Source organism: Tribolium madens, unplaced genomic scaffold (genome assembly GCF_015345945.1).
Source record: "Tribolium madens isolate multiple individuals breed KSU strain unplaced genomic scaffold, Tmad_KSU_1.1 Scaffold_7;HRSCAF=85;Tcas5.2_LG10, whole genome shotgun sequence".
Lineage (NCBI taxonomy): Eukaryota > Metazoa > Arthropoda > Insecta > Coleoptera > Tenebrionidae > Tribolium > Tribolium madens.
Window position 1 is genome coordinate 839484 of NW_025401050.1, and position 22814 is coordinate 862297.

Sequence of the window (22814 nt, forward strand, 5' to 3'; positions counted from 1 at the left end):
GAGTACATGTTATAACTTAAGAACGGTTACAGAGTACCGAGTACTATAATTTTACACACCCTGTCGAGTATAGTACTCCGAGTACAAGTACTCAAATTTTAAGAGTACTATTTGCAAGTACATACTTCTATTTTCCCCTACTAATTTTAACTTAAAATTGTTTTCGATTTATAATGAGCTAAATTATCAAAACAGTTTATTAGAAATTAGTTTATTATTAAACATTAAATTGAAAAAAGAAACAATAAAAATATCCAAACATGATCACTGCATAAGTCTGTTCGCCTTCATAATGACCAATTTTTCAAAGTTAGCATCGGTCAACGCATTTCGCCGTGGACTGTTAACAATTGTGGCGAATGAAAACAACCGCTCTACTGGCGTAGAGGAAGGTAGGCAAGTATTATACCTCAAAAACACTTTTTTAATTATGGGATAATCATTCAAGGAACTCAATCCACTCTTTTTTTCATCCAGAAATTTGTACAGTTCAAGCTCTATTTTGGAAGTTTTTACTGCTTCGTTTTCGGTAGCAGATTGAGATTGAGGTAATGTCTGTGTGACTTGTTTGGTTGGATCTTCTGGTTCATTGAAGTCAAAAAAGTCATCTGGGGTAGTGTCGCTTGAACCTCCTGTATCCCCCGGTTCTTCGTAATTATTAAGGGTGATTAGCTTCTCAGCGGCGCCAATGACCATCTTCTTCATAGCGTCCATGGAAAAGTCCGTATTTTTTAGGACATTATACCAACGTAATTTAAACTTGGGGTGGACAATAGCTGATATAATGGCGGCTTCCGATGACAAATTGAGTATGCCTGAGAATCTTTTCTCCAAGCTCTGGATGCACGTTTTCAAAACCAGGGTGATATGGTGAATCGGGTGAAATGGTAACTTACTCTATTTCTTTTTCGGGCAGAGAGATTTCTTAATAATTTTGGAGCACCACTGACATCGTGGCTAATAACGTGAGTTGACGTTTTCACTTTCATTTTATAGGAATGTGACGGTGCCAAATCTTCTCGTCTTAATTTAGGTGCTAACTTTGTTGCAAACACACTTTGTTTTTAATTGATATTTTTCTTGAATATTTTGAGGTAGAGTAATTATTTTATTCGTTATTTGATGACTGGGCTTGAATTCAAACCGCCAGTGGACCACGCCGGAAATGTTGGCAGCTCTAGCCAGGGACCGGATAGGGAGAAGTCACCAACTTTAAAGAGCATTAAATATTTCGAAGTGGGCAGTTGAACTCAATTAGTTAGTCGCTCTTTGTTTTTGTAAATTTGTTTAAACCACAGTGGATATTAAACCAAATGTTGTAAATAATGTCTAATGTAAATCCCGGTACGAATGAATCAGAAATTTGTACACCAAAGTGAAAAAAAGCCTTGGTACCACAGTTTGAACCAAGCCCATCTCAATGTGTTTTTCTCACCGCCGAAATGAATTTTCCTTGTGGGAAGTCCGCCACGAAAAGTAATGTAGAAATCTAAACTTTGGAACAATTGGATTCTAACCCCAATTCACGATGATTGTCATTTTGAAAGTCATGGAAACTTACGTCATTTTAATCCACGTGACGTTCGCCATTTTTATAACTCAGAAAACCATAACTGGTAAACTTTTCAACCATCACCTTTATTTACAATCATTAACAATATTTATGTCTGGATAATTATTTCTTTATTTTGTTTGTGTCCCTGATCCATTACCCCTTTTCATCTGGGAGATGCTTGGCTGGTGATTCAGGGATGTAAGCTCATATCGACCAATGGAAAAAGTGTGTGTGCTTTCTGTATGCGAACGAAGCTGGGAATCCGGCGTTATAGTAACAGTTGAGAGTACGCGACTGACCACTTGTCCATAACGAAGTTGTGAAATTGCCGCCTGGTTGATAGAATGACAGAAGTAACTACATTCCTAGGAGTTGGGGGCCATCGGTATGCGTAATCGCCAGGGCAATTGTAATTACTAACTCCAAACGAAGCTATAGAAGAATTGTTTTAATTTTACCCGATTGTTATAAAACTTTGGTGTCTCTCTCGCTCTTCAGGTAAGTAGGTAGGAGCAAGTAAGATAAACGTTATGCCCCTCTCTGGTCCCACAAGTGGTATGTTGTCTTTCTCACACTTAGGTCGTTTAAAAAAGACAGCAAACTCCAGCACGCCTACCTACTTCACTCACCCAAAACATAACAGAGATTCTCAACAGGTTAAAAAAATGCAACATGAGAAATTTTATTTACAAAAAAAATATAACAGTACTAGTAATTTACAATATTTTACAATTTAAGTTCATGTTACTATCACTTTCACTATCTGTATCGTCAATGTCGCTGAAATCACCATCACTTACTTCATCTGAATTTACCCTAATTACAATTTCTTTTTGAACACTTCGAGATAAATTTGGTTTTTTATATCTTGTTGTATTTATTAGTGCCACATTTGTAGGATAGATTCATTTGAAGAGTCAGCTTTCCCGATGTGTTTGCCATAAAAAGTTTTAGATAATGCCGCGGACATGTTGTCATGGTAATCGTCTGATTTTGTCTTAGAAGAAAATATTAGGGAAGCATTTTCCACAAAACCATTACGCCCTTCTGCATGGAGAATGATGTATCTTTTTCCGCTACCCACGTTAGAATTTCGACACCATTTAATTGAATCATCTTGTCAAGAGTGACGATTTCCTCCCTTTGCAAAGATCCATGTTTCGTCGAGAAATACAAAATCATGTAAATTCATTTCTTTATATTCCTTGTAGTTTCTCAAAAAATGCAACCTTTTAGAAACAATTTGTGGTTTCTCACATAAAGCTCGTCGATTACAGTCTCTTTTATATTGATGCCCTAAAAAAATAAAAAAATGTATAGGGTAAAATATCAAATGTAGTGTTTAGTTATCGAAAATTTAACGATAAAAATTCGGAATTCTGACTTTAGATCTGTCAAGTTTTTTTTAACTTAAACCCATCTCTAGACATTTTACAAATATCCTTCCAAAAATTTCACTAAAGACTCTTCCATTTACTGAATCTCCCGTAAAATAATATGCCACAACTTGTTTCCAGCGAGTATTAACTCCCCCTAAAATAAAAATAAGTACATGAGTAGCTACATCTGAATGATGTGGCATTGTTATCTCGCCAAATTATTTATTTAAAAAAACTATCGCAGCTTTTGCTTGGTGTGATAGCCATTTTTTATCAAACGCTAATACGCAGTCTTTTTGCTGTGGCTGTGAAGTTGCCACTTTAACCCTCCGTTAGTGTGGGCGAAAAAAGTTAGAGTCCGTTTTTCTAAGAGGTATATGGGCGGGATCGAAAATCTGCGCGAACTTTTAGAGAAGGGAGCTTAAATCGCTTGCCAGTGGCGTAACATACGTGGTGGATATAAAAAACTCGTACAGCCAAAATTTTAATATTGTAAATCAAAGTCTGCAGTGCTAGTCAATACGATAAAATGGGTTTAACTYAAWCMCAAAAACAMACTATAGCACGAAATTTAAGAGACGGAATTTCGATAAGGGCAATTGCTGCTGAGGGTGATGTTCAGTAGARTCAAATTTGAGCGATTTTAACATCTGAGTCCGTCCTATCAAYTCTATCCAAACATAACRTTTTTTAAAAAAGCAATGTTTACACAACTCAAATTTATAATTTTCGGATCTGTTCTTCGTCATCTGTGTATGATTTTTTTTAGCCAACCATGGTACATTTGTTATTAATTATTGAACATTTTAATTTTGAATAATACCCGTAAAATAAAAGATTTAACAATGTTCACAATAATTTTGCATCACATTCTTTACGTACCAAATAAAAGCTTGAAATATTAAAAAAAATTGTGTTTGTACTTACCAAAATACACAATTAACAATTAACAAAAGACGAAAAAAAACAATTTGATTTATGCTTGCTAATGGCCGTTTGTTTGTTTGGTAGGGGTAGGTAAGTGTAAGGAAAATTAAAGTAGGCTACTGATGACATGCAACCCCTACGTCAAGCATGCGCGTTACAAATTTGGTCTTAAATGTGTTACTGGGCCATTATATTGGTGTGTACCTCTTAGAAAAACGGACTCTACATGGTTGGTGTTCTGGGGTATGTCATACCCCACACTAAAATTTTTTACTCAGGATGCAGTGAATTTGGAATTTTCGTTGTTTCATTGGTAAAACATGATTCTATGCCTATTTGTAATTGGAATATTAATAATAAATTGTTTAAAAATATCTTTATTTAAAAATATAAATATTAACTCAAAATAACATCAATTCTGTTCCCTGAAAAACATAGGCAGACATTATTGGACATAAATAATTTTTGAAAGGATAACTTATAATCGAACTAACACTATATTCTGCAAAAATATAGAACAAACAGATCAAAAAAAAAATTAAAGCATTATCGTGAAAAATACAAAAGTTACGGCTCTTCTAATTTGGCACAATTTTCACAGGTCAAAAAAGCGTGCTCCAGGCAAAGTGGAATATCACATTGCATACAGGCATAAATTGTCTTTCTGTCCTTGTTTCTTGGACAAACAGAACACCTCCTGCTTGTCCTACATCGTTTAGATACCGGTTCATGACGTTCTGTCGGCTGGCTCTCGCGTAGCCCTCTGCGCAAGTTAGGACTTTTTCTTCGCTGATCTCGAAAGTCGGTGATCAGCTGTAGGCCAAGTTCTTTCAAAAACATTCGTCGTTTTAAGTTGAAATTTTGCGTATTGGGTTTACATACAACTTGAGCATTTACTCCTGCAGTATTCAAAATCGAGAAAAATAAAGTCAAAGGCCAGCGGCGACTGTTTCTTGCTACGCTGTAATTTGCGGATAATTCATTCAAAGTGTCAACGCCACCTTTGGTGGAATTATAAAAGTCGATAATTTCAGGCAAGTTTTTGTCGCCAGAATGCTCAACTATTGTGCCATCATGATGTAAAGTAGAAAAAAGTATGACATTCTTCGATTTTCTTGGCACATACGACATAGCCGTAATATCTTTTTTGAAGACAAACATTGAACTGCAATGTTCTCTGGTTCGTATGCTGAGAAATGGTGAAGGAATTTCCCGTTTATTTTTTCTCACCGTTCTAACAGAGGTAAGCTGATGCGTTTTGAGGTGATTGATCATAAGAGGGTAGCTTGTAAACCAATTATCGAATGTGATATTGCGTTTTGTTCCAGATACTGGCTCAATTAAACGTTGCAATCCTGCGGATTGTTACTTTGTCGGAAAGGTCCTTCCGGTTGGTCCCTACGTATACTTCCATGTTCAGGCAACAATACGTTTTCGCGTCGACAAGTGCGAATACTTTTAAACCATATTTGGCGGGTTTATTGGGAATGTACTGACGGAATGACACCCGTCCCCTGAATGGCTCCAGCTTTTCGTCAATTGTTAGGTATTCACTGGGTGTATAGTGTGCTTTACAGTTATCAACAAAATGATCAAAAACCCCCCTAATAAGTGCCAACTTGTCAATGGATTTGCGTTGCGCTCTATTATGTAAAATGTCAAATCGCAGAGATTGTAACACAATATAGAATCTTTGTTGTGACATTGTTGTACGAAACAAATCTATGCCACTACCATCGGTATTCCAAAGATCAGAGATGTTCTGTTGGTTTGCCTTATACAGGGTGCGCCAGAACTCGCGCCCTAGAGAAAAATGTCAAATGCCGGCGGCAATGGGTCGCCAAAAAGTGCAGCCGAAGAAGTAACTTTTGCTTGCATAAGAAAGTTGAGAGACTCTTACTTCCACCAATCCCAGAAGGGCACCTTAGGGTGTGATTGGAAAATTATATCCGTTGCTAGGTTACAAAAATAATACCAATTTGCTTAAAAGTTTCAAAAAATAGCTGGATTACTGTAATTGTCTGTCATGTTTTTGACATAACACGCTATTTTCGAATATTTTTCTCGCTGAAGATGTTGTGCACAAGTATGAGACGAAATCGTTGAAAATTTTTGAAAACTCGATTTCCACTGCGATGAACCAACAACTATTTTAATACTTTTAGATGTTTTCTTCAGAAGCATTGTTCCTACTTACTTTTTCTTCGATATGAACAACACAGACAACAAGCCGAAAACTAATCCTAGAAGCGAGTTAGATTAACCAAAAAGACAAAAACGTACGTCAGTTTCTTTACCTTATTGCAAAACTAACAGAAAAATTTACTTTTTATAAATATTTGTGCTTGAACAAAACAGGTTAGATTTGCCAAGGTATTTTTGTTCGGTAGTGTAATTGTAACCTAAAACACATATTGCACTAAGACCCCTTGCTTCCTTTTTCATTAAACAATCCACAAGAGTATTGCAATATTGATATTGAAATTAGTTGATATTCCTCAACAGTCCACAAATTTACTGGAAATCATTGCTGAAATGCCCCCGGAATTTCCTCTACTACGGGTATGTCAGTTATAATGACTGCAACTTCTCTACTCTACTTAGTGCCATCTTAAAAAATCAAGAAAAACTTCTTCATTTTCAACTATGCGCGCCGTTCTGGGAACACCTCTAATTTCTTTTCGGTCTGGTAGGACTTGACCGCTCTTGCACCCTGGCAATGGCCCTCAATTTGACTTTATAGCATGGGCGATTTCTGTCAGGAAAACGTTCGGAAAATATCCTAGCTGCCTCCCTGGCGTTACGACAACACTTTCCAAAAATGGTTATTATCTCCAAATAATCAGCGGCTAATTACATGGTTGAAACTTATTAACTTAAACCACACAATTGACATCTAACACAAATTCAAACCATTACACTCGTGTACAACCTCTTTGGGGAGAAAAATATTCGAAAATAGCGTGTTATGTTAACACATGACAGATGTAAAAATTACAGTAGACCAACAACAGATATAATTTTTCAATCCCCCTCGGAGGTGCCCTTCTTCAATCCCCTTCTGGGATTGGCGGAATTAAGGGTCTAATAACTTTCTTATGCAAACAAAAGTTACTTCTTCGGCTGCACTTTGTGGCGACCCATTGCCGCCGGCAATTGACATTTTTCTCTGGGGCGCGAGTTCTGTCGCTGCCCTGTATAAACCTGTTAAATACAGTAAGCCAATAACTGCTTTAATTTCTTTTATATCAGTCTTTTTGACTAAATATTGATGATTTGCATCGTATCCAGGAGCTTTAGTTGCTAATTTAACATTGGTATAACCAACAATGTCGACCAATAAATTTTCCGTGAGAAATAGTAGCCAACAATCAAGCGCAGTATTTTCACGTGCAATTCCTTTTAGACCAGGCAAATAGGTTATTATATTATCAGATCTCGTTCTTACGTTTCTGTCTTAAATTTCTTATAGTTTTGCGATATTGTCTCATTTTCAAAGCCATCCTGTTATATTTTTGTAGTAGGTAAGGTATAAATTTCAATTGGTCTTACAAATGCAGATTCCTTAAAAGCGTCTTCTTCAACAGAAGTTTGGGATGTACAAGTTATAGATGACAATGCCCTAGGTTCCAATTTGAAACCTGTCTCTAGAAGCTTAGCAGAAGTAACTTCTTTGCTAAAAGAAAACAGTATTGGCACAGCAGATGCCTTTAACTTTCGTTTTCTATCCTCCCGAGTTTTGTCCCACGTTTCTGGTTCAAAATGTACCTGCAGTCACATTATTTTACCTAGTTTGTTTCAGCAGTAAATAAAATTGAAACATACTTCTCATAACACTGAATGATCTGTAGGTTCGAACATGCTATAGCCGCACAACCAGGCATCGTACATAAAATAATAATAGGTTGTGACGAATGTGTTTATGTCGATTTCCTGATGGCGAATGAAAAAAGTAATTCCAAAACCATCGTGAATGTATATTGATATAAAAAGATGTAATCATACTCATAATGAGTTTTTTTGTACTTACGTTCAATTCAACACTAGAACTACAGGGTGATTCACATAACTTCACGACCCTGACGAACTTTAAATGCAACCAGTATTACTCAATTATAACTTGATTCAAAAAACACTAATAATAATAAACTGAATTAAAGATTTAGACATCTTTCATAGAAAGTCTAATAACGCCAATCAATAAATAAATGACTACAATGCAGTAACACAGTTTTATTTCAGTAAAGAAACTGTGAAATAACTCAAAAACTAAACAAAAACTAGAGAACTAATTAATGCAACAAATGTTTAAACTGATGTCCATTACTTTGTAAACATGTTTGAATGCGCGTCACAAAAGACTGTCCAACTCTCACTAAAATTTCTGGTGTAATTTTTCGGCATACAGCACGAATTATATTTTTCAGAGTTTCCATATCTGCAAACGGAGTTTCGTAACTTTGTTCTTGAGGGTTCCCCATAAAAAGTAGTCCAAGGGAGTACAATCGGGACTACGTGATGGCCGGCCATGCATTAACACTATCTCGTCCAATCCACCTCCGTCGATATATTTTGTCCAAATAATCCCTTACATTTCGATTGTAATGTGGAGGCGCACCATCGTGCTGAAACCACATTCTTTGTCTAATTTTTAGAGATACATTTTCTAGAAGTAATGGCAAATCGTTTTGCACAAACTTTAAATATCGATTTCCCGGCAAATTATTTTCGAATAAATATGGACCAATGATATAGTTGTCTATTATTCCACACCACACATTAATTGAAATTACTTGCTGAAAATGAAATTACCTTATCCAACGAGGATTCTCCAAAGCATAATAATGACAATTGTGGCGATTCACAACACCGTTACAAAACTTAGCCTCATAACTAAACATGACAAACCTCAAAAAATCAGGTTCTTGGTCCATTTTATCCTGCATAAAATGACAAAAGCGAACTCGCTTCTCATAATCAGCTTCCTTTAACGCTTGACCAATGTAATATGGTGGTGGCGATGACGATGGCGATGTACGACGTGGTGGCGCGATTTGACTGGAAGGTAGGGGAAGGAAGGAAAAACCAGGATCACCAGATGAAACAGTGTTATCTGCAAATTTCTCTGGTCAGGAATTGGATTGTGAAACTCTGTAATGCGAATAGATATGGCTCATTAAATATAAACGATATTGTAAATTGTGAAAAAATATATTTGAAAATGTACTAAATATATTAATAAATATTGTTATAAATATAAATTTATTGTACTTATACTTACCAACTTTGCAATAGGTGTCAATTCCTCCAGCTATCCCCTCAATACTTTCTTTTCCTATAAAGGAAAGCATTTTCTCTTCAAAAATACTGAGGGGCGTTGCTTCGTTGTCTCCTCCTCCGATTTTCCTTCCTTCCCTTCGAGGGCATTCGCCCTCGACTTCGTGCCTGATTTCAAATCTTTCATTTTTTTCTTTAAGTCGCCCACAGTTCGGGCACTTGGTGCAACGGAATTTACATGTGACAGGACCTGGTCCGAGGCCCTGTCACGATGAAATTGAGTTAATGATGGCCCTTTTAATGGGCCAAATAAAATTTCGCGTCGTTTTTCTATTTCATTAATTAAAATTTCAATCTCCGTTGGAGTAAAATTTTTGGACCGGCATTTTTTAATCGTTCTGTAAAAAGCAACAGCGATAATTAGGGTTATTTTCGATTACTATATTTATCATAATTGATTAATTCATTGTTTTTTATTATAAAAATACTTATGCTTGATTTTCCATTTCACAAAATCACAAACCAAATCAAAAAGTCAATTCAGATTTAAAATTTGACGCAGCTTGCTACCACGTAGCGACGTAGCAATTTATTAACTTGAAATCGGCCGCATCTCGCGGTCGCAGAGAGGGTGCAACGTTGCGCTGCGACAATAATTTGCAACGGTCGTATCTCAGAACTTGAAATTGGCCCGATAGACGACAGATTGCAACGAATCCTGATAACGAAATAAGAGCTATCGAAGCTGTGGACAATAACCCACATGTAAGCCAGAGGCAAATTGCGAGAGAAATTGGGATTAGCCAGTCGGTTAATCGGATTCTAAAATCAAATCAGTTAAATATTTCCGCTCAATTTAGCTCTGATAGAAAACAAACTGCAACTGCGTAAACAAAGTTTAAAGACTTTTGAAATTAAAAAAAAATAATTTTTTGATGAAGGAACTTAAATATAAAATTGAAATTTAAATTTTGTTTCTACGAGGATTTATGTAATGTCTTTTCTTTTACTATTTACTTATTTAAACCGGGCGCCACCGACTTTTTCCTAAAAGTTGGAAAAGAACTATTTGGAGATGTTTTCCAGGTCTACACTACATAAGAATGCCTTTCCGACCAGCTTTTATACAGTTGAGAGGAATGGGGAGGTTTGATTTAATTAAAGACAGGTGATTGAAAAGAGAAATTTATTTAGTAACCATAACAACAGTAACAACATATAAAACAATTAATTTTACGAAACAAACTCTAACTTGGACCTAGTGAACCCTAGCCCTTGGAGAAGAGGTCCTCCGCGGGTGAATTTGAGGGGAGAAGTCCCGTCGATTGTTTTCCTGAAGAGGTCCAGGAAATTATACCATCTGGAAGAAGTCCCAGATGTTAAGCCCTTACCACGGAAAAGATCCCGTGGTCCGTGTCTAGTGATGACCTCGGCTCCCAGAAGATGTCCTGGGGTAGTTGTGGTTTAACGACGGAAGAAGGTCCCGTCGACCATATTCTTTGAAGAGGTCCAAAGAGCACAGTCCTTCAGAAGAGGTCCTGAAGTTATTCCACCAAGAGGGGTCTTAGTGAATTCGTCCGAAGAGGTTCGGAAGGAGACTCAAATGAATCTGCCGGTGTGGCAATTCCAATTTAACAATCGTTTATTGTTTGGTTTTACAGTTTAAAACTTATATCTATGGTTACAGGGGAAAAAGACGCTGCTAAGGCTTAGGGCCTTTTCAGCATGTGAAAATTAATTTTTACTTAAGATATTACAAAATGGACTTAAACTAACTAACATGGGGTTCTTAAATATTGTAGCTTAATACTAGGTTAATCTAAATTAAAATTAAGAAATGTTGTCTTCGTGTGGGCGGTGAGTCCTGAGGGCGATGGTCTTGATTGTTGTCCGTTGCAATCTGGTCGAAGGAGAAAAGGTTAGCGCATAGAAAGTGGAGTTTCGTCAATCAATTCCTGGAGAATGGGTGGYAGGGTATTGTAAGAAGGTTGAAGAAGAGTGGTGGGTGGGTGGCGGTATTTTAGTTTGGGAACTTTTGGAATTCTGTTGCTGAGACGGTTAGTGAATGGATATTTGAAGGAGGTGTGGAGAGTTTGGATGGCAATTTGATTTGTACTGTTTAGTGTTCGAGAAACATAGGATTTTTGGAGTTTGGTGAGGCGTTCGGTGATTGGAGTGGTTTGAGTGGTTGTGTGAATGAGGCGGCTGGGATATTGAAAATCTAGACGGAAGATGTTGCGGAGGATATGGCGTTCGGTGGCGGCTATTTGAAGGAGATGGTTGGGGGGAAGYGAGGCATAGATTGGAGCACGATATTCGATGACGGGACGGATGAATGAGTTGTAGGTGTGGAGAAGGGTTTTTGGACMGCAGCCGTGAAGACGGCCGCGGATTAGGTAGAGGAGGTTGGCTCGGTTTCGGACTTTTTTGAGGGTTTCATGGATGTCTGGGGCGAGAGAACATGTGTGGGAAAAGGTTATGCCAAGGTATTTGATGGATTTTGAATGGGGAATTTGTTGGTTGTTGAGGAGAAGTTGGATGGGTTGGGTTCGMGCTCGTCTTGAATTTCTGTATGACATGGTGATGGATTGGGATTTTATMGGGTTAGGTTTGATTCTCCAGGTGTTGGTCCAATTTTCTATGTGTCGGAGTTGGGTTTGGAGGCGYTGGGCGGCGACGYAAGGGGATTTGTGGGATGACCAGATTGCAGTGTCGTCGGCGAAGAGTCGAGTTTTCGTCCTTGGGTGATCTGAAATTGGAAAATCTCTGCAGTATACAATGTAAAGTAAGGGGGAAAGAATGGAGCCCTGGGGGACTCCTGCGCGAATGGGGATTAGGTTTGAGAGAGCGTTTTGGACATTGACACTACAGGTTCGGTTTGTTAGAAAAGAAGCAATGAGGCGGACAAATCGGGGGTTGATGTCGAGGCTTAGGAGTTTTAGGATTAATCCGTCGTGCCAAACCCTGTCGAATGCGCGCTCGATGTCCAGAAAGACAGCGACCGTGCACTCTCCAAGATTGGCAAAACGAGAGGAGTCGGTGTGAAGTTCGAGGATTGGGTTTGTTGTGTTGCTGTGGGGTCGGAAACCAAATTGTTCGGGAGGTAGAAGGTTGTTAGTTTCGAGAAGAAAGCGGAGTCTGTTGTTAAGAATTTTTTCAAAGATTTTTCCAAGAATGTTTAGTAAAGAGATTGGGCGATAAGAGAGAGGGTTAGTAAGGTCTTTGTTAGGTTTAGGAATTAAAATTGTGTTAGCGTGCTTCCATGCTTTGGGAAAATAGAGAGAGTTTAGGCAGCTGTTGTAGATTTGTGTTAGTAATAAAAGTGCTGGTTCAGGAAGGTGTTTTAAAAGTTGGGGTTTAATGTTGTCGGGGCCGGGTGATTTAGAATTTTTGAGGTTAGAAATGTGAGATTTGATTTCATTAAGAGTGATTTCGTCGGTGAGGAAATTGTCGTTGAGCGGGAGAGGAGGATTTGGTTCGGGTTGTTGGCGTCGGAAATTGTTAATGTTGTTGGTTGTTCTGAGGTAAAAGTTGTTGTTGAAAGTGGGTTCGTTAGGAATTTGGTGGATATCATGCAAAGATTGGGCAAAGAGGTTAGCTTTTTCATGCGGGTCGGTTATAATTCGGTTGTTTGAGGTTAGGTTTGAAATTTGTTGGGGTTTTTGTTTAGTCAAAGTTTTGAATTTGTTCCAAAATTTCTTACCGTCTCTGTAGTCTAGTTGTTGGCAGGTGGAGGTCCATTGATTTTCCCGGTGTTGGTTGATGTCTCGACGGATTTGGGCGTTCAGGCGGTTAAATTGGGTTTTGAGGAGTGGGTCTCAGGTTTGGAGGAATTGACGGAAAATGCGGCGTTTTTCGCGGATGAGGTTGAGGATGTTGGCTGGGATGGAGGGGCGATACTTGGGAATGGTGGCTGTTGGAATTGCGATGTTTCTGGAGGCAATGATGAGGTTGGAGATTTCGGTGATTTGAGTGTCGATGACGTGGGGGATGATGGTTGGAGCGGTTTCTGGGAGGTTTTCAAGAATGTAATTTTGGAATTTTTGCCAATCTGCTTTTGGGAAGTTGTGGATGGTGACGGGTTGTTCGGGAGGCTGAGGGGTGGCGAAGAGAAAGTTGGATGTGAGGGGCAAGTGATCCGAAGTGACGGTTGTTCCAATTGTGGCGTGTGGGTTGACCTGGGCGTAGAGGCGTTCTGAAACAAGAATATGATCGGGGATGGAGCAACCAGCGTGACTAAAAAATGTGGGGGTTGGGTTGTGGAGGCGGCAGATTGGGAGATTTAAAAGAACGGAATTTAGGATGCGGCCGTTGGGGTTGATTGCAAAGTCACCGAAATCGGTGTGGCGGGCATTGAAATCTCCGAGGACGATAGCATTGGGATGTTGGCATGCATAGGTTAGGAGGTCAAGTGAGACAGGGTCATACGGGGAGTTATAGTAGGAAATTATTAGTATGTTAATGTTGTTAATAAAGAGGTTGGCGGCGACGGCTTCAAGTTGGGAGAATTGAGCGGGTAGTGGATGTGGTGAGGAAGCAAGTGAGTTTGAAATTAGAAGCGCTACGTCTTTTGAGGTAGGGTTTGGAGAATTATTTTGATAGGAAGTGTAGCTTGAAATGTTAATTTGGTTAGGGTATTTGGTTTCTGAAAGAGCTAGGATGGAAATGTTGTCAGTGTGAGGTTTTTTAGTAAGGGAAGTTGGGAGAATTGAGCGGGTAGTGGATGTGGTGAGGAAGCAAGTGAGTTTGAAATTAGAAGCGCTACGTCTTTTGAGGTAGGGTTTGGAGAATTATTTTGATAGGAAGTGTAGCTTGAAATGTTAATTTGGTTAGGGTATTTGGTTTCTGAAAGAGCTAGGATGGAAATGTTGTCAGTGTGAGGTTTTTTAGTAAGGGAAGTTTGCGCCGAATGCCGCAAATGTTGACGCATGCAAATTTTACTACCATTGTTAGTTGAAAGAGAAACGATGCGGTGGCCGGAGTGGGAAATTTTGGTAACAATGTCAAAGGCATGCATTGAGGCTTGTTCAAGGATTTCTTGCATGCGGGGTTTTTGGAGCGGGAAAATGTCGAAAAGGATTTTGGCAAGGAAAGCGATTACTTGTTTAAGCATCGTTTGGGATGGGTTGGGGTCAGAATAGGGGCTGTCAGGGTCTTCTGCGATGTCTCTGTCGTCGAATTCGGATGGGGGGTCAATGATTTTTGTAGGGWCAAAGGGAGTATTTTCGGTAATGGGGGCGTCTTGAATGATTTTGCATTGACGGGACCATGCGGGATGGGGGCCTTTACAAAAGGGGCATTTGGGTTCGGTGGCTTGGCATTTGGATGGGTGATGTGATTCGGGACATTTGGGGCAGATYGGTTTGTTGGGGCAGTCATTGGGGTTGTGGCCAAGTTGGAAGCATTTGGTGCATTGGAGTGGAGTTGGGAGAGGAGGGTGTGAAACTTCGCATTCATAAATGCGGGAAAAGATTGTTATGCCTTGGGTGAGAAGGTAGTCGATGGTGGGCTTGTCGTCGGAGATAATACGGATTAAGGGAGTGGGACGGTTTGTTTTTTTGGAGAATATACGGAATAGGCGGTTAATTTTCAGCGAGGGGTTTTGAGAAGTTATGTCGGCTTCGGTAATGTCGGTTCGACGCTGCGAACGACGACAGCTGCCGGTGTGGCGGCCCGTTCTCCTTTATATACGCATAGCATACGCGCTATTAGACGTGACGTCACAGACGCGACTGTACTGAAGCTAAACATACAGTGTTGCCAGTTGTGATACTATAGTACCAAAATGATACTAGTTTTTTTTACTAGATATTTATATTTACTCGTAAACAAATAATAATTTATATTCTCAGCCAAATACACATTATGTGAATGTTGATACTTTTTATTTTGTCTTGGTACGACCTAGCCACTCTGTCGTTTGCAACATTCTGGCAACTCTGTAAACACACTTTAAAGTACACATTACAGAAAAAGTGGGGTTAGAACAGATTAACTTACAGAAATGTTGARTACAATTGTTAAAACTATTACGAAACGACACACATTTTTCATAGCAACTATTTCCTTGGAAACATAATCTCCCTATACGTCCAGGATTCCAGAAATAAACTTTTTTTACGTCCATACGAAAAGCATTGGTAACAAAGTATGTTTATTAGTGTAGCTTCAAAGGTACAGTCACGTACTTCACTGACGTCACACTAGGTATTCCCATAGTAACAAAACAAACACTTTGTTTTATACTTTGATCCATTTATCTGGGTGTACCTCTCATTGGTCTATTTCTGGCAGTTCTTTAAAATAAAACACAGACACATCATAATGTTTATCCAACGAATTCTTACACTTTTTAATTGATTAATTGTTTCGAAAATATGCTACACATATTTCTAGAAAAGTGACTTATTTAAATGGGGTGAAACTCTTAAGTGCTGGTAGTTTAATCCACCGAAGTTTGTCGTTTTGGCATACCAGTATTGGTATGCGTTTAGTCACTCCCGGTGGTCGTAGCGCTTGCAAATCTCTTAGGTCGGTTTCTGGTGTGCCGACCGGAATGGGTTTGTTATTTCCTGGTTTATTTATAAATTTTAATCTCCCTTTCTGGAGAAGCTGGGTTGGTTTATTATCAAAAATGATTTAGATTTTCTTCGGGGGCTGCATAGCAGCAGCAGCACAAATTTATTTAATGGCTGATCTAGCGGGGGGTGTTTTCGGGGAATTGATGGCTGGGGTTTGAATTTGGGTGGGTGGGATGTAGGCATTTGCTTAGGTTGGGGCTTGGATTTTGGCTCTTGCTTGGGTTGGGGCTTGGAATTGGACAAGGTTTTCTTCCCACTACATGGTCGAAATGGACAGGTTGGTTTTCTTATTGTAGATCTGTCAAACAGAAAGTGCGTGGCGTCGTCTTAAACAAGAGTATGTCGGGTGTCGTATGTGCCAGCGGGAAAAAATTCGACACAACTGAAGAAATGATTGCCGAAACTAATACCTATTTTGCAGGCTTTGAGAAAAGTAATTTTTTGGAAGGGATAAAAAAGTTAGAATAAAACGGTGGGCCAAGTGTATAGAGCTTAAAGGAGATTACATTGAAAAATAAATAAAGCTGTTTTGAAAAAAAAATTTGTTTCAATTCAAACTCACTGATTTATCAAATGTGTAATGATGGTGTAAATTTTTGCCAATTTTGTTATTTCCACTTAATCATTGACATATCTAATGGGACCACGGAGAGGTTGGCAAGTTCCCACCGGGATAGGAAAAGGACTAGGTTTGAATTGATTGGGAGAGATTGTTAGTTGGTAGTTAATGGGAAAAAGTTTTCAAATGTGTTGTGTACAGTAATTCTTACATTAAAATTACTAAAACATCGCTATCGGGTAAAATGTTGTCTAATAAGGTTTTCTCTAACGTGGTTATGTCCGGGGTTTTGTGGTCCTTGAAATGGCAAGTCGTCATGGAGTGGATATTCCTGAAAATCCTCCACCTCCAGGTTGTACTCCGTTCAGATGTTGTGGAGTACACAGCAGGCTGTCGTTATGGAACAAACCATGGACGGACTGTAGGCAAGAGGAGAATCTAAAACATGCCATCGACTTTTAAGAACACCATTTGTTCTTTCTACAGGATTTCGTGTAGAAATATGAACTGCATTGTACAGTTGTTGAGTTGTTGGAACTGTAACGGGTGTCATGAGCCACGGTTCTTGCGGATAACCTGAGTCTCCCACAAGCCTTCCGGGAAATTTCCTGCAGACATCACGTTTTGTACAGCTGAGTTTCTCCAGATGAATGAGTCATGGTTTGAACCAGGAAAAACATTTAATACTTTCAAACTAGAACTTACCACCAGCTGTACATTGATAAAATAATATAAATGACGATTTAGGTATTGTTCTGGAGCATCGGTGGAAGGTTTTTGTATTCTGATATGGGTACAATCAATTGCACCCATTTGCATTTGGAAAACCCGCATTATGTCGCCTCATTCCGAAAGCATAAAATACTTGTTATACGGCGGGGTATTCTGGTACCGTTAGAAAACGAATAAACTGGGGGGTTACCTCGACTAAAGCTGTCGTCACTTCGTGAATGGCTTTCGACGTTGCACCTTCAGAAATGCGACTGCTACTGCCTACCATCCACTGGTATGTTCCAGTGGCATAAAACTGCAGAGCCACATACAATTTGTGCATGGGGGTCAAGTAAGAATAACGCCCCTTTTTAGTGTTCTTCAACAAAGCCGGCGAAATGATCTGCAAGACATAATTAAAGACGTTTCTATCAAGACGAGTTCGTTGAAAAAGTAGCGTCTCCGGAATGTCGTTGATAGAGTATGGTGTCACGGAATTTGTGTGAAATCAGCCATAGATTTCAGCCACAGGTTCATGACGTAGAGGAAATTTCACATGAAATTTTCGTGAAAAAGAGTTTTGTTAACGCATGTAATTTACGACCGATGACTTAGTTAGTAAATGATTTTATAAAGAAGAGAACACACGTGAACACAAGGATTTTACTTGCAAACTCACCCTTTGATAGCAACAACCCTTTCAGGAGTCCTAGAAATTACTGTTTTAAGAAGAATTAATTCCGATCTCAGAAAGTAAAACGGTTTATACGACATAATTTCTTATTTTTCATTAAATAAATTTGACTAATCAGAGTTTCTTGCAAACTCATCCTTTAACCTAGCCACTCCCGGTCTTAGGAATTATTTATTTTTGAAGAATTCCGATCTGAGAAAGCAAAATGCTTTATACGAAAAAATTTCTTATTTTTAATTGAATAAAACTGACAAATCAAAGTTTCTTGCAAACTCACCCTTTAACCTAGCCACACCCCCGGTCTTAGAAATTATTTATTTTTGAAGAATTCCGATCTGAGAAAAGAAAACGCTTTATACGAAAACATTTCTTATCTTTTATTTAATAAAACTGTCTAATCAGATTTTCTTGCAAACTCACCCTTTAACCTAGCCACACCCCCGGTCTTAGAAATTATTTATTTTTGAAGAATTCTGATCTGAGAAAGCAAAATGCTTTATACGAAAAAATTTCTTATTTTTCATTGAATAAAACTGACTAATCAAAGGTTCTTGCAAACTCACCCTTTAACCTAGCCACACCCCCGGTCTTAGAAATTATGTATTTTTGAAGAATTCTGATCTGAGAAAGCAAAATGCTTTATACGAAAAAATTTCTTATTTTTCATTGAATAAAACTGACTAATCAAAGTTTCTTGTAAACTCACCCTTTAACCTAGTCACAACCCCTATCGAAGAAATGATTAATTTTTGAAGAATTCTGAAAATATAAAATGCTGTATACGAAAAAAATTCTCATTTATTATTGAATAAATCTGACTAATCAAAGTTTCTTGCAAACTCACCCTTTAACCTAGTCACAACCCCAATCTTAGAAATTATATATTTTTGAGGAATTCCGATCTGACAAAGCAAAACGTCTCATACGACTTTTTTATTTTTTATTGAATATTAATCAATTTTAGTTGCAAACTTACTGACCCTTTAACACAGCCTTTCTTAAACATTGAGCAAATCTGTTTTGTGGGATTTGCCTGCAAAGTCAACGTAACCACAAATGCACAACCCTTGGTTTAAATTTTAAATTAAACAAGATGGATTGGTAAAAAGATTAGAGATGATGTAAAAAAAATGTATAAATACAGATTAGTGTGATTTATTTTCATAAATTTTACTAACCAGTATGATTTTATTAATAATGACACAATTGGATACAATCGGGAAAGAACGAACACATAATACAACATAACAATTAAAAATATTAGTAAACTAAATTACTAAATTTTGTTTGTCAAAAAGTTCCTGTATCTTCCTAACAAACAAAAAACGAACAGCTACGGTAACAAAAATTTTCACTCAAAACTAAAAACAAGAATATTATTTGACTAGGTATTTTCATCAAATTGATCTTATGACTGGTGAATTAGTTTGGTTGGAATATGTTGTTTGTCGAATTAGGTAATTAGTATTAATTAAAAACTATTTTTTAATACCAACTTGATCCATTATTTTTTAATAATTTTCAACATATTCCTTAAGCCCTCTCGCCACGACAAGGCACTAATTCTTGAGAGGGTCATGCACATACAAACATGCAACAAACAAATACATATCTACTCTAAGAATTAAACAAAACAAAATATAATGTCAAAAACTTAAAAAATACTTCTAATTCTCATTACCAAAAATAAAACAATATAAAAGTAAAATAGCGTTCTGCATTTAATACATTCAGTAAAATAGCAAACAACTAATTACTAACAAGAAATAAAATGTATAAAACTAAAAAATATATTCTACAGTAATCCTAATAAGGCAACACAAAAAAAAAATAAAAAGATATCAATCAAAGAGCAAAGTTAATGCAAAGCTCGCAAATATAAAAATTTGTTTCTTGATTAAAATTTGGATGGATGTTTGTGAATGTACCTTTGACAATTTATACAAGTTACATACGTATCGTTATTCGGTTTATTTTTCTCATCCATGTCACCACAAAATAGGCAAATATTGGACATATTGTTAGAATTGTTAAGCAATAAATATTGCAATTCGTGTCTGTATTTTGTCCAGTCAGGTTTTTGAAAGTCATTTCTATTGTTACATCTGTTTGTTTGACCCTTTGTGTAAAAAATGTTTGATTAATAGTCCAGTTTGTATCATCTATTAACTCATTTAATTCTTTGTAAGATTTTAGAAAAAATAAAAATTTTTCAAATACAAAACTGATTTCACTGAAGTTGTCTCCAAATTGATTCAAAAATGTAAATTCTTTTTTTTTTTGTACATTTGCAATTCCAAGATCCCTGTGGTTATTATATAATAAAATTGGAAAAATAATAGTCAAATCCAAACTTACTTTTTGATCTTTTAATTTGAATTTAGTAGAATTATTCAAATTTATTAAATTTATCAAAGTTACTTGTATCATATTAAACTGACTGGATGGATTTGTACGTTTATTTAAAATATAAAGCAAAATATCAATAAGGAAATTTGAATACCATGCTACAGGACTTCCTGCTATTAAAAATTCTTCAATTATAACTTTATTGACATTAACTGGTAAATCATGGTGTAATGTGACAACGTAGTTTCTGTTAGTGTTTAGTTTATTGTAATATTTGGTATTATCAACTAGCCCATTGTTAAGAAAATGTAAATCTAAAATTGTTTTCGATTTTTTTGAACTCCAATAACGTTTTCGTAAATTTTTGCTATCTACTGGATCTACTGCCTGAATAGGCAGTAAATAATAAAAGTAGAAATGTTTTAATTTTGGAAACATGTTTTGCCAAAAAACTGTCTCTCGTAATTCTATTACAAAATGTTCCTTTATACGTGTATATTACAAAATCACACCAAATCCTGTTTGTTATTTCTAATTGACCTTGAATTTGAAAATAATACTGATGATTAATTTTCAATGTGCCGTCTTTGTTCAAATATGGTAATTTTTTTAATCTCTCTTTAGATGCAATTACTTCTTCAATTTTCCTGTTTCTGATTGAGTACGGACTTAATTTCTATTATTCCATCATTTTCTATTAAACCATCAGGTGAGGCTCTCAAATAAGAAAATGTTTCATGTATGTGAAGACCAGAAGCAAACACTACACAATTGTTTTTTTTTTCCATATAAGACAATTGCATGTTTTTCATTAGCTATTCCATGTAAAGGGCTTCCGTTTTTTCCAATTATCAATAGGATACAAAAGCGACTTAGAAATACTTACTAAAGTATGATTACTTTTTGCGGAACAAACACGTCCAAAATTAGAAGCAGTTAAACGTTTACCTCTCTCTATAATCTAAGTCGAACTATTACGTTGGCTTTTAGAATTTTGTTCAACCGATTTTTTGTCAATTACGGATAATGATTTTAAATATTTTATACATTTTGTTGCCAAATCAACGTCAATTGAAGGTATATGAAAATATGGCAAAATTATAATTTTTGTCCATTGAATTACAAAATTTATAAACAAAACTTCCGCTGTAAGTTTTCTCAGGAATATTTGAATCACATTGTTGGTGAGTCCAACCGTCACAAATATCGCATTGCAACCAATCTGTTGTCACATTTAAAGGCCCTTCATTGCAATATAAACATTTTAATCTGTCAAATTGTTTATTTAAGTTGCTTGTAAAATTACTTTTTTCAAGAGTCACTTCTAAATTATCTTTGTTTCGTTGTTGTTTAGTATTGTCTAAAATTCTTTTTAAACAGAACTTTTTAAAACGATTTGTTTTATGAGGCTCGCTCTTTTTTTCCACATTTCTTTCTCTAACAGTAAGCCTGATGATCGATTACGAGCACAACCAGTACTTTTAATGTTTAATTTAAATTCTTTATGTGAAGAGACAGTAATTGCCGAATTTTTCTTACAACGTGACTACATTTTTGTTGTTTAACATTAAATAAAACAATATCTTTTAATATTTCAAAAACTCTTTCTACTGAAGCATTACTTATTCGTTGATTACCTACAAGATTTGTCCGTAAAGGCAAATATGGTATGTACTTACTTAGAATAATTTAAAAAAAACTACATTATAAAAAGGATTTGTCTTGATTTGTCGTACCACAATCGATCTTAGATTCTACGGATTTCCATAATGAATAAAAATATTTGTAGTATTCACTTTTTTTGTATTGCGTATCACATTGATCATTATGATCAATTCCATTAGAGTTATTTATGTTTAAAATATCTGTTTCAGTTTCATGGGAATTTGGAAAAAAAGTTTTTGAACAACACATATTAATTAAATTGTGAAATCAAAGTTTTGTCATATTGTCATTATTGGGAGAATTTAGTACGAAAGCTAAATTTAAAAACCAATTTTCAATTGTTGCAATGTCTGTAAAATCAAAAACAGATGTCATAATTTCTTTTAACTGAACAGAAATATTCTCTTTAGCATATTTATCAATGTCTACACATATAATTCATAAATATAAAAAAAGTGTACACAACATATTTGAGTCACAATAATGTTTGCTAGAATTGGTTTCTCATTTTTTATAAAATCGTAAGTAATATTGATATATTTTATAAGGGTGATATTATTCCAGAAGTTGCTCACTGCATTTAACAAAGCAAAGCTGAAATCGGTAACTACTTTTGAAAATAGTGGCCATTTTTTTTCCTTTTTGGAAGCAAAATATTTTAAATTTTGTTAACCAAATCCCTATAGAACCACAGTAATGTTGTGATGTGATAATCTCTGTGACTGGACATAGGCGATCATTAAATTTTAATTGTATAACACCTGCGTAATAATAAACTCTTTTTAAATCATTCCTTGGTTTTCTAATAGACCCTGTTGCATCAATATGAACTACTGGTAAATGTGGGGTTGACTACATATTAAATCAAGTTGTTCATTACTGAATATGTATACACTAAAAGGTTCAGAAACAGAATGAATATAATGTGCGTTTTTTCTCTGCATTAACACCATGTCATAAACGTCATCTGCAGCTCTGTTATTTTTCGAAAAATGCTCTGATCGAATTTTTCTGTAAACTGAATCAGATTTAACGTCACCTAAATTTCCACTTTTGACAATTACAGAAGGTAATGCTAAAATATATTTTTTTCTTTTCAAAGACGGTTTCATTTGCA

The 22814-nt window shown here is 36.5% G+C and overlaps 3 protein-coding genes and 1 long non-coding RNA gene across 4 annotated transcripts; 1 reads left to right on the forward strand and 3 right to left on the reverse strand.

Annotated features, from left to right (window-relative positions):
• Positions 1-264: 264 nt before the first annotated feature.
• On the reverse strand, positions 265-707 carry LOC123010143. The gene has a single exon (XM_044406843.1). The coding sequence runs from the start codon at positions 703-705 to the stop codon at positions 265-267; it is 441 nt and encodes a 146-aa protein (XP_044262778.1). The 5' UTR covers positions 706-707.
• Positions 708-3556: 2849 nt separating this feature from the next.
• Positions 3557-9018, forward strand: LOC123009512. Its single transcript, XR_006413019.1, has 3 exons — positions 3557-5104; positions 5190-5407; positions 8289-9018. It is a non-coding gene; the product is annotated as an uncharacterized LOC123009512 (long non-coding RNA).
• A 1750-nt stretch (positions 9019-10768) lies between these two features.
• Positions 10769-12952, reverse strand: LOC123009510. The gene is made up of 2 exons (XM_044405888.1): positions 12842-12952; positions 10769-11887 (listed from the first exon to the last, which is right to left on the reverse strand). The coding sequence occupies exon 2, from the start codon at positions 11715-11717 to the stop codon at positions 11058-11060; it is 660 nt and encodes a 219-aa protein (XP_044261823.1). The 5' UTR covers positions 11718-11887; positions 12842-12952; the 3' UTR covers positions 10769-11057.
• Positions 12953-13197: 245 nt separating this feature from the next.
• Positions 13198-19244, reverse strand: LOC123009506 (putative nuclease HARBI1). The gene is given in 4 exon segments (XM_044405883.1): positions 13198-13333; positions 16490-16869; positions 16872-17091; positions 17093-19244. Coding segments are annotated over 3 exon segments (687 nt in total). The 5' UTR covers positions 17333-19244; the 3' UTR covers positions 13198-13333; positions 16490-16642.
• Positions 19245-22814: the final 3570 nt, after the last annotated feature.

What these genes read in the sequence shown, in the direction of transcription:
- LOC123010143 (XM_044406843.1), bottom strand. Translation starts at nt 705, where the DNA reads ATGAAGAAGATGGTCATTGGCGCCGCTGAGAAGCTAATCACCCTTAAT.